This window comes from Podarcis raffonei, chromosome 12, assembly GCF_027172205.1.
Source record: "Podarcis raffonei isolate rPodRaf1 chromosome 12, rPodRaf1.pri, whole genome shotgun sequence".
Classification (NCBI taxonomy): Eukaryota; Metazoa; Chordata; class Lepidosauria; order Squamata; family Lacertidae; genus Podarcis; species Podarcis raffonei.
The window spans coordinates 6,286,313-6,298,471 of NC_070613.1; the positions used below are offsets into that span (position 1 = coordinate 6,286,313).

General features: G+C 44.9%; 1 protein-coding gene and 1 long non-coding RNA gene across 5 annotated transcripts; one reads left to right on the forward strand and one right to left on the reverse strand.

Moving 5' to 3' along the window:
* Positions 1 to 4,319: 4,319 nt before the first annotated feature.
* MRPL55 (mitochondrial ribosomal protein L55) lies at positions 4,320 to 12,156 on the reverse strand. Of its 4 annotated transcripts, none has more exons than XM_053409923.1 (4): positions 12,063 to 12,156; positions 9,864 to 10,023; positions 7,149 to 7,350; positions 4,320 to 4,566 (listed from the first exon to the last, which is right to left on the reverse strand). In XM_053409923.1, exons 2-4 carry the CDS (start codon positions 9,887 to 9,889, stop codon positions 4,417 to 4,419), a joined length of 378 nt encoding a protein of 125 aa, XP_053265898.1. In that variant the 5' UTR covers positions 9,890 to 10,023; positions 12,063 to 12,156; the 3' UTR covers positions 4,320 to 4,416. The 4 variants fall into 4 exon arrangements, with proteins under 4 accessions (XP_053265898.1, XP_053265897.1, XP_053265899.1 ...); XM_053409922.1 differs by having other exon boundaries at positions 9,864 to 10,028; XM_053409924.1 differs by lacking the exon at positions 12,063 to 12,156 and adding an exon at positions 11,396 to 11,555.
* On the forward strand, positions 10,719 to 11,272 carry LOC128424097 (uncharacterized). The gene is made up of 2 exons (XR_008332924.1): positions 10,719 to 10,957; positions 11,190 to 11,272. It is a non-coding gene; the product is annotated as an uncharacterized LOC128424097 (long non-coding RNA).
* Positions 12,157 to 12,159: the final 3 nt, after the last annotated feature.

Sequence of the window (12,159 nt, forward strand, 5' to 3'; positions counted from 1 at the left end):
CTCCGCACCGCCAGCCTGGCAAGCGGTCTCCATAGGAACACATTAATTGATTTTCAATGCATTCCTATGGGAAACCGTGCTTCGCAAGACGAAAAACTCGCAAGAAGAAAAAACTTGCGGAACGAATTAATTTCGTCTTGCGAGGCACCGCTGTAAGTATTTGTCATTACAAAAGACTGGCCAGGTTACCCAGGTAATCCAATCAAGTAAGCAGGGTATCCAATCAAGTAACCTGCCAGACAGGAGATAAACAAGGACAGGAGAAAAGCAACATTCAAAATTTCTGTTTTAGACCGCCTTTTCTGTGATGTAGGTGTGATGTATCTGAGGGGTGGTCTTAGGTTACACCCCTTCTGTGATTGATGTATGTATGATGTTTCTGGGGGTGGTCTTGATCTACAGGGTGGCAATTTCGAAAGTCTTTAGAAGGCCTTGCGCGCCATTGTTCTGGGTTCTTCCTCTCTCCTGCGGGTGAGGGGAACACCCTGTTGCAACAGATCAATAAAGATCAGGCTTACTAGCTGCTTTGCTTCTCAATATTCTCTGGTTGGCCTCTGTTATTCTCTCCTACCAATAGGGGACTTATGGGCTCTTGGATACCCCATAAGGGAAAAGGGCATTTTTTGTTTACAACAACATAATAGGGAAAAACCAAACCCCAATTTAAAATACAGGTTAAAATGCAATTTAAAATGCAGCCTCATTTTAAAAGTAGCCCATAGATCAAAACCATAAGGGGAGTGAAATATAAGGGTCAGACTGAGTCCAAACCAAAGGCCAGGCGGAACAGCTCTGTCTTGCAGGTCCTGCGGAAAGATGTCAAGTCCCACCGGGCCCTATTCTCTTGTGATAAGAGTCTTCCACCAAGTTGGGGCCAGTACTGAAAAGGCCCTGGCCCTAGTTGAGACCAATTTAACCACCTTGCGGCCTGTTGTAGATGGATTGTACAGTCATCGTAACTATCTAAGATGAGCCTCTCTGGGCATGGGGATGCGGTGGTGGTGTGGGAAACTTCAGTGGCTTGAAGTCTGCCTTTGTTGCAGGTTTATTGAGGCACAGGAGCCCTGCATTGGGGAAAAGGGGTGTGGGGACAGTAACCCTCATTCTTGGGAAAGCCTGCTCTTTGGAACTCCCTGCCTATTGATTTCAATCAGGCCTGCTAAAAACATTCTTGTTTACAGACAATCCAGATGTTTGCCTAAGCCCTCATCCCCACATGGAGAAAGGTGTGGTTTCAAATTGGGTGGGGGGACCATGTCTTGAGATTCCCGCTTTGCAGGGGTTGGACTAGATGACCTTCGGTGCCCCTTCCAACGCCACAACTCTGAAACCACTGAAGTATCATTGGATCTCCTGCCTCACCCCTTCCATCCGTACTTCCCTCTAGTTAAAATTTAAACTGCAAGTTCCCCAAGGCTTTATGATCTGTTTGCATTGCTCTGTAAAAGAACCGCTTACAGCAGTAACTAATACAGTAATCTCATTTATTATTTTTACAAAAGAGCATGTGGCAGCACAGCAGCTGACAAATCTTCCATCTAAGGCAGAAAAGGGGCATTTAAGTAAGAGTTTTGTTGCTCCCGCTCAAGCTACCCACACCTATTTTTTAAAAAATTCTGTATAATTATTAAATGCACAGGAGCCAGTGTTTGGGTTAGTGAAAGGGGAAGCCTTAATGAAATCAATGAATCCTGAGAGGTTGGATGGCCATATGTCATGCATTGCAGGGCGTTGGAGTAGATCACTGTCAGGATCCCTTCCAACTCTAGAATTCCATGATGCATCCCAGATTTCCCTCCAAACCCTAATTTCAGCAAAATCTTGTCCCTTCCCCCATAGCCTAAAAATAAAAAGCGGTCAGCTCTTCTGACACCCCATTCATAAAGTGTCAGTCTTCCTCTGCATCTGGTCCCCTTATAGCCCTGAAAAATGGGCCACTGATCTCATGCAGAACAAGACCATTTCCTAGTTCTTTGCCAGATTCGCCTCCTTCGATGGAAAGAAGTTTAATGTTTTTAACAGATGCACTACAGGCAAACTCAACAGGTGAAGTCCAGCCATAAAGAATGGTAAGGTGTTGAGAAAGTTATTCAAGGACCCTCTGCCCATTTTTTTTTTAAGTGACTGTACATACTGAGGGAAGGACACGGGTGGCGCTGTGGGTAAAAGCCTCAGCGCCTAGGGCTCGCCAATCGAAAGGTCAGCGGTTCGAATCCCCGTGGCGGGGTGCGCTCCCGTCGCTCGGTCCCAGCGCCTGCCAACCTAGCAGTTCGAAAGCACCCCCGGGTGCAAGTAGATAAATAGGGACCGCTTACTAGTGGGAAGGTAAACGGCGTTTCCGTGTGCTGCGCTGGCTCGCCAGAGCGGCGATGTCACGCTGGCCACGTGACCCGGAAGTGTCTCCGGACAGCGCTGGCCCCCGGCCTCTTAAGCGAGATGGGCGCACAACCCCAGAGTCTGTCAAGACTGGCCCGTACGGGCAGGGGTACCTTTACCTTACATACTGAGGGGGAGAAAAAATTGAAGCATTTAAATGAATGGTAATAATAATAATAATAATAATAATAATAATAATAATAAAAATAAAAATAAAAAAAAGAAGAAGAACTTAATGTTTATCGATTCAAAGCCTTTTGATTAAGATGTCCCCAATTAACTGGACAGCAGACTTTAGGGTAATCTTAGGCTGCAGGGGACGCGGGTGGCGCTGTGGGTAAAAGCCTCAGCGCCTAGGGCTTGCCGATCGAAAGGTCGGCGGTTCGAATCCCCGCGGCGGGGTGCGCTCCCGTTGCTCGGTCCCAGCGCCTGCCAACCTAGCAGTTCGAAAGCACTCCCGGGTGCAAGTAGATAAATAGGGACCGCTTACTGGCGGGAAGGTAAACGGCGTTTCTGTGTGCTGCGCTGGCTCGCCAGATGCAGCTTGTCACGCTGGCCACGTGACCCGAAAGTGTCTGCGGACAGCGCTGGCCCCTGGCCTCTTAAGTGAGATGGGCGCACAACCCTAGAGTCTGTCAAGACTGGCCCGTACGGGCAGGGGTACCTTTACCTTTACCTTTAGGCTGCAGTTATAAATGCACTTACTAAAGATTAACCCTGGTGGAAATTAATAACCCTGGTGGAAATTAATAATCTGGGTAAACATACACAGGATTGCACTGCTAATGATTTTCAAGGATATATTTGCAAAAGCCAAGAGCAGTAGCAACGTTCTTTGAGAATAAGCTTTCACCTTTCTCTTCCGCACAGGAGGAGATGCCTCTTGCATGATAGTGCTTACCTTTTCTTCTGAATCATAGCCAAAACCCTTGTTCAAATGTACATTAACAAATAAAATCCTCGTATATTTTTCATCGTATATGAAAATATACGATGAATTAAAAAAGATGATGGGGATAACTTTTACTAAAAAACCGGAGGCATTTCTATTAAGTATTTTAGATAAAGAGATCCCAAAAATCTAAGAGAGGTATTCTTGTATGCAACCGCAGCAGCTCGTATACTTGTGGCCAAGGGATGGAAAGATCACGAGGCTCCAAAAATAACAGATTGGCAAATCAAATTACAGGAATTGGTGGAGACGGCTCAACTGACTAGTAAACTCAGAGGAAACTCAAAGCAAAAATTAGCGGGGAAATGGGATGTTTATAAAAAATATGTTCAGAAATACAATAATAGTTTTGACTCCATGCTAGCATTTGAGTGATAAAGGAACTAAAAGGAGGTGGACTACAATTAAGGATTTATTATGTTTTCAGAATGTATTAGAAAAATTATATAGAAAGGTTTATTGTTTTGTGTACATTCAAATGTAAGATAAAACATGGGCAAAGGGACTTGACAGGAAGTCAAAGCTGAAGAAAAGATTTTGGAAGATAAAAGGGGAAAAAATATTTACTTTCATTATTATCATTTTCTGTGCGGGTGTGGGTGTGTGGGTGTCTGCACATATGTGTGTTGTTGTATGCAATGTTTGGGAGGAAATAAGACAGTAAATAACAAATAACAAACTAAATATCCATGTATGTAATTTTTATTTCTTAATTATATTTAGTGGTAGTATGGCTGTATTGTTTTTTGCAATATAAAACCATTCAATAAAAATTATAAAAAAACCAAAACAAATAAAATCCTATACATGTCTGTTCAGAAGCCAGCCCTGAGATCAATGGGATTTTCTCCCAGGTAACTGTGCACAGGATTGAAGCCAGCCTTAATCAATCAACTTAAGATTTCTTCCACTGGGTGACAAGACACGGTAATAATCACACTTAGCCAGTTACGGATCCCCAGCCCAGAAAATAAAACAGGAATACAAAGAAAACAGAAGACATCTCTTTATTTGTGGACATTTTTACAACTTAAAATGTAAAATTAAGTCTCTGATTGTGACTGATTTTCCACCCTGGGTGGCGGATCTCATTTCTTTTTCCAAAACTTTCTGTAATCGTCCAATTTAAAGTCGTCTTCGAAACGTGTCTCCTCTTTTGGTTTAAGCTTGGAGGTATCCCGTTTCCGCAAGCGGGCTCTCCTTTCGGCGTCAGGCAGCGTGTTGATGTCCACAGGTATCTGGAAACGGAATTATGCATACACAGAAACTTGTAAACACACTTAGAATCGACATGTTTCCCCCCGCAGGCAGGGTCTTGTTCCTTTTACCAGCTCTAGAAATTCAGCAGGGATACCCTTGCTGAGGCAAGCGCCTCAGGGTGCTACTGAAAGAGAAGTATTTAATGCCTGCTGCTTCAAATGTTAAGTTTGCAGCTTGTGGGAAAAACACTGAGAAATCCCTTTAGAAACCAAAAGACTATTCTATTATTAAGTTACTAGTCCTGGTGTGCAATCAATTCAGCCCCCTCATGGATGGTCAGGATCAATGCTGTGGTTTTCAAGCTGTATAAAGCCTCTTGGACGCATATGCAACGGTCAAAAGGTTTTCCTTGAACAGAGTTTACACAACTCTAGTGACCTCCTCTTGCAGTGTGTGAAGATGTGTCCTAGTGTCTGGACTTTAAAGGTAAAGGGACCCCTGACCATTAGGTCCAGTCGTGGCCGACTCTGGGGTTGCGGTGCTCATCTCGCTTTACTGGCCGAGGGAGCTGGCATACAGCTTCCGGGTCATGTGGCCAGCATGACTAAGCTGCTTCTGGCGAACCAGAGCACGGAAACGCCGTTTACCTTCCCACCGGAGGAGTACCTATTTATCTACTTGCACTTTGAGGTGCTTTCAAACTGCTAGGTTGGCAGAAGCAGGGACCGAGCAACGGGAGCTCACCCCGTTGCGGGGATTCGAACCGCCAACCTTCTGATCGGCAAGTCCTAGGCTCTGTGGTTTAACCCACAGCGCCACCCGTGTCTGGACTTTATTGACTCTTAATTTTTATTTACCACACGATTCAGTTTCATTTGTGATATATAGTTATGTTTTGCTCTTCTCTAGTTTTGAGGAATTCTAATGGGATTTTTTATTATCGTTTTTATGTAAAATGCTTAGAGATTCTTTATATTAAGTGGTATACTTTTTAAATAAACAATTCTCAAAGATTTACACACAATAATTGTAACGGCCCCATAAATCTGAACAGCGTCCTAATGGAACCTTACTTCTGATATGAGTGGTAAACTTGTGTCTGGACTGTTCAGAATGCTGGTGGGAGGAATCAAATGGCTTAATGTTCCCTCCAGGCAAAAATAATTTCCTACACATAAGGAAAAAAAGGGAAAAAATAGCATGTCAGAAGGGGGCATAGGCCATAAACCTTCCCCTTGACATGCTAATTTTCTATGTGTGGGGAATTATTTTTGCAAGGAGAGGCCTACAATGCGATGTGTTTACCACCATAGTGGGCATGCAATATATTTCAGGTCAAACAAAGGACCTTTTAGTCCTGGGATTCTTAAATGCATTTCGGGAATATGTATCTGCTGCTCTCTCAGACACCTGGAAGACCTTTTCTTTCTCCGAGCAAAAAACTAGATTTGCCCAGACCTTTGGTAGGAGCTGAATTAACCTGCCAGTGATTTGTTTTCCTTATAGCTTACTGCCTATCTGCACCTTGCTGAATTGCAGTCACTTGTTTTTCTCTTGTGTTTTAATGCTTCTGTTTTGTGTACAGTCATACCTCAAGTTACGTTCGCTTCATGTTACGTTCTTTCAGGTTACGTCCCGCGGCGACCCGGAAGTACCACAACGGGTTACTTCCGGGTTTCGTCGCTGCAGGTTGTGTTCTTTTCATGTTGCGAACGGGCCTCCGGAACGGATCCCGTTTGCAACCAGAGGTACCACTGGATGAATTTTATTATTACGGTCACAGACCAGTTCTGGCTCACTTACAGTATCAGGAAAATCATAAAACACAACAGGAATACAGTGGTACCTCGGGTTAAGAACTTACAGTGGTGCCTCGCAAGACGAAAAGAATCCATTCCGCGATTCTCTTCGTCTAGTGTTTTTTTTGTCTTGCGAAGCAACCCCATTAGCGGCTAAGCGGATTAGCGCTATTAGCGGCTTAGCAGCTATTAAAGGATTAGCGGCTAAGCTGCTAAAAGGCTATTAGCGGCTTAGCAGCTTAGAAAAAGGGGGGGGGAAGCGGGGAAAAAATGGCAAGACTCGCAAGACATTTTTGTCTTGCGAAGCAAGCCCATAGGGAAATTCGTCTTGCGAAGCGCCTCCAAAACGGAAAACCCTTTCGTCTAGCGGGTTTTCCGTCTTGCGAGGCATTCGTCTTGCGGGGCACCACTGTAATTCGTTCTGGAGGTCCATTCTTAACCTGAAACTGTTCTTAACCTGAAGCACCACTTTAGCTAACGGGGCCTCCCACTGCCGCCGCACAATTTCTGTTCTCATCCTGAAGCAAAGTTCTTAACCCGAGGTACTATTTCTGGGTTAGCGGAGTCTGTAACCTGAAGCGTCTGTAACACGAGGTACCACTGTACATTGAGGTTCCACTGTATATGGTGCTGCCTGCATACTGTTAAATGTTCTGCACAGTGAGAACAGGATGCTGGACTCGATGGGCCATTGGCCTGATCCTGCTTCTTATGTTCTGGTTGTATTTAATGTTCTGTCCTGCCACGGTGTAACCTGCCCTGGGACCGTCTCATAAACAGTGGTATTATAAATTGAATGAATATTAAACAGCAACTCTAACCGAAAGGATCTGCCTTGGCTCCTTGTAACGGATATAGAATGTAGAACCGTCAGGCCTGACCAGCAACACTGGATAGAGCCGGGCATACTTCTGCCGGGCCACACAAGCGATGGATGTCCGGTTGGAGTTGGACTGCCGGGTGGATGTGTGGAAGCCACAAGTCCTGGGAAGGAGTCCGGAGAAGGCCTCTAACCGCAAAGCCCTGAAACCGATTCAGAGAAGAACTTGTAAAATCCATGCAAAAATTGACACACAGATAGACCCTTTAAGAACACATATACATACCAGAAATAACAAAAAATATATGTATCTGAGTACAACCCAACTCTGGTAAGAAAAAGACTGTGATTTAGTAAACAGGCAGTTTGGCTTGGCCTCAAACAAGGAGTAGCACCATAAGGAACATGAAATTTATATTGGCCACAGATTTCAGCGTCTCTGACGTCCCAGCTTTCATTTTAAAATGCAGTGAGTTGCTAGCTCTTAAGATTGCTAGTCCAGGTATCAGGAGGGTGTGTAGAAAGCCAGAAAAGATTATAATGCCAGCAAATACTGATGAAATGATAACAGAAGGGGTGGGTGGGTAGATGCCTCATTTATATAAGCTGTACTCTTCCCCCTTCCCTCTTTATTTATTTAATTAAATTTACTGCCATTCTGCGATTACAATATGAATGTATCTTACAATATACACATCTTACAAAACAGATGCAAGCAGACTTTGGATTTGGGACTGCAGGGTGTCTTCGGATAGAATTTGGTACTTAAGGGTAAGGCAAAGCTGTGTCAAGATTTAGTTCCTCTCTCCACTGAAAGCTGGCTTTGTGCAAGTTGTACTCATTCAGCCTCTCATGCAGGATTGTCATGAAGGTTACCGAAATAATAGTTTGGTTTTTTAAAAAAATGTACCTTGAAAATATATATAAGCTACGATATGAATTAATACTTCGCTCTGGGGTAGTCCCTATCAGTTGGCAACCACCTGCCCTAACACAGCAGGGCTCAGAGTGGCTGGGGAAACCCAGCCAGATGGGTGGGGTATAAATAATAAAACCATTATTATTATTATTATTATTATTATTATTGAATGTGCTTTCCAGGCACCTGGCTGGCATTTTAAAGTGATGATTCAGTATCAAGAAAGGGAGACAATTTCTATTCATATATATTAAAAGCCCTCAGAGGACACAGCTTTGAAGATTTAATCCTGGCTTTGAAGCTGGTTCAATACCTATCCGAATTCACTCTGTCTCACGTTTTGTTTGAAGTAACAGAGGAAAACAAACCTCAGCCTCTTCCCCCCCCCCCAGAGGGCTCTTAGATCCTGGGATCAAACATGTGCAGATGAACTGCTGTTTTAGTCAGATTAACACCTGTGCAGCACTTAATTACTCTCTATTTATTATTTTATTTTTAATATGTCCATACAGCCCTTCATCCGAGGAACACTGGGTGATTTACAATATAAAAACACCAAAATACATACTGTAGCAACAAACAAAAACAGTAAGGCCTCCGCACAGTTTTAAAGGCCATGGGTTGTTTAATTAGCCAAAGGCCTGGGAAAAGAGGAATGCTTTTGCCTGGCATATAAAGATATGTAGTGAAGGTGCCAGGCAAGCCTCTCTGAGGAGAGCATTCCGAAAAATGGGAGCCACCACAGAAAAGGCCTGTATTGCCACCCTCTGGAATTCTCATGGAGGCGCAGGAAGAAGGGCCTCAGATGATACAGGTTGGTTCATAGCATAAGAAAAGCATAAGAACATAAGAAGTGCCCTGCTGTGTAAGGCCAGTGGCCCAGCTAATCCAGAATCTGCCAACCAGAAGCTCACAAGCAGGACCAGAGTGCAAAGAACACACTTCCCTCCTGCTGTTTCCGTGTGTTTCTGTGCGCTCTGGCACTTGTCATGGTGTCCTGTTGCACCAGAAGGGGTTTAGTCCTGCTGGCCACATGACCCGGAAAAACTGTCTGTGGACAATGATGGCTCCCTCGACCTGAAAGCGGAGATGAGCACCGCACCCCATAGTCAAATCTGACTGGACCTAACCGTCCAGGGGCCCTTTTGTTAGAATTCCTGCTCTGTGATTGCAATCATGGGATTTCTGTCTATCACATGATGGTATATGTTCTGACTCCACAGAGTGGGAAGTGACGGAGACAGGATGTTTGTGTCACTGTGTTCCGTGAAGTGGGACTATTGTCCTTTGTTCTTTTTCTCTTTGCTGTCTGATGCTAGAGAGAGTGGGAGCCATGTTGCAGTGCTCCGTGTGTGTTTATATGTAAATAAAGTAGATTAGCCAAAATGCTGAGTTGCTGAGGTCTGCCATGAGAACTGAGCAGACTCTGTGGATCCCTAAGTGTGCCGGTTTCGGTTGAAATCGGTCGCTGTGATGTTCGGGCAGAAGAAAGCTTTTGAAGCTCCCGAAAGACTGACCAGGAGGGAGAGAACATGCCAGTCGGGCATGTGTCTCTGCCAGGGTCTTACTCGAGTGTAGGCTGAGCTCCTGACCCCTATACCTTTTACTTTCCAGCAAAAGGTATTCAGAAGCATGCATGAGACTGCAGGCTTACTGTTGATCTGCTGAAAAACAATGCAATGTACTTTCATGGAATATGTACAAGAAGGGAAGAAGAAATGTGGAAAAGGGCCATATCAGTTCTAGATCCTAGACAGCACAAGGCACAATGATCCCACTAAATAAACAGAGTTATACCTTAAAGTCCGGATTACAGTCGTCATTCTGAGTTCATGTACAGTCCCTGAAGCCTAGCAAACAAACGCCAATCTCCAGCGATTCCGAGGCACAGGATTTGGCTTTTATGATGAGCAAAGACCGCAACGATCTTTACGGAACATCATCCAAGGGGCCACAGCTGCTCTTTATGGAAACGAATGAAGGGAGAAAAGTTTATTCTTATTTGACAAGTTTATATATCGCTTCATTGATAAAAATATGAATCAAAGTAGGAAGGCAATATAAAATACTTATTAAATACAGTGGTACCTTGGGTTAAGTACTTCATTCATTCCGGAGGTCCGTTCTTAACCTGAAACTGTTCTTAACCTGAAGCACCACTTTAGCTAATGGGGCCTCAATTGGCTAATGGATTTAGCTAATAGAGCACGATTTCTGTTCTCATCCTGAAGCAAAGTTCTTAACCCGAGGCACTATTTCTGGGTTAGCGGAGTCTGTAACCTGAAGCGTATGTAACCTGAAGTGTATGTAACCCAAGGTACCACTGTATATAGATTTAGCAGAGATGGCTAAAAAGAGGCAATCTAGAACAGATAGCAGTAAACATCTGAACAACAGGTGTGTGCTTAAGGTGGGAGGAAATATCTAGCATGTGGCCTCCTGTCAAAACCATCATGTTTTGGAGGGAGGTGTTCCAAAAGCATTTGATCCAGCAAGGTTGTTCTTATGCTGTTAGCAATTAAGATACTTTTGGTCTTCTCACAGTGCTTTGGAAACACAGCCTGGGTGCCTTCCAAATGCCGAGCACTTCCCCCTTCAAAGCCTGGGTGGGGTTTTCCTCCTGGATCGAGGGATGGAAGTATTGTATTTTTTGCTCCATAAGACACGCTTTTTTCCTCCTAAAAAGTAAGGGGAAATGTCTGTGCGTCTTATGGAGTGAATGCATGGTCCCTGGAACCAAATTGCCCAGGGGCAAAAAGCAAATCGTGTTGGTTTTTTTTAGAAAGAGAGAAGGGGGTGTTGAAGCAAAGCTGCTGAGCAGCTGATTGGCAAGCGATCAGGAGGGAGATAAGGGACTCTAGCGATAAAGGAGGCTGCCTGGGAGGGGGGAGGTAAAGACAGCGAACTTGTAAGAAGAGGAGACAGGTATACTAAAACAAGCAATGAGGAGAGAAATTAGAAGAAAAGGAGGAGCAAAAAACTGCTCCAGCTAAGGAAAAGACACTAAGGCAAACAAGAAGGAAGGGAGTGTTGAAACAAAGCCTCTGAGCAGCTGATCGACAAGCAATCTGGAGGGAGGTAAGGGACTCTAGAGATAAAGGAGGCTGCCTGGGAGGGAGGGAGGTAAAAGCCCATGGATCCTCAGGATTTTTGCATTGGGTCACCCCAAATTCACCATCAGATCACATAGCATGTCCATGGCTACAGCCTGCACCAAAAAAATCACACACCCACTGTTTTGTGGGGCTGCAATGGTGCAAAAACGTGGTTACAAAGCACGGATCCACATGTATCCTCAGGATTTTTGCATTGGGCTACCCCAAACTCACCATCAAATCACATGTCTGTGGCCACAGCATGAACCACAAAAATCATACATCCACTGTTTCGTCCAGAGTATTTTTTTCTTGTTTTCCTCCTAAAAACTAGGTGCGTCTTATGGAGTGAAAAATACGGTCTTTGCAGAGACAGCGCATGCAGCTGCCACTGCAAGTGCTTGCAACGACTGGAGCCTGAATCTACAGAATTGTAGAATTGGAAGCAATCCCCCCCCACCAGGGTCATTCAGCCCAACCCCCTGCGATGCAGGTACAATAGATAGAATAGGCAGATACACATACAGTAAATGCACACTACTGGAGAGGGAAAATGCAGGAAAAGGAGACGAGACGTCAGAATCGGGTCAGACATCAAACAAGACCATGCCTTCCCCCCTCCACTCCACAAATGGTTTGGCCCTCAGAACCCCCCTACTTCGCGATAATGGTTCGCCCCCAATCTCAACTGCTTCCCTCCCCATTAGGTCCAACAATGGTTTAGCCCTGCTCTCCCCGCGCCTCCGCCTGCAGATGGTTCGATCCTCGCCGTTTCCCAGACTTGCCTTCGCGCGCCTCTCTCCCCACCAAAACTACGGTTCCCTCTTTCTGAATGGTTTGAGCCATTGATACTCTAACACCCCCCCCGCTACTCAGTCCCCAATGGATTGCTCCTCCTTACCGGCTCCGAAGAGTCCCGCTCACGTGACCTGGCGCTCTGGGAACCCTTCCTTTTCTTGCGTCATCACCCAGCGACATCGAGAAACTCGGCGCGGCGA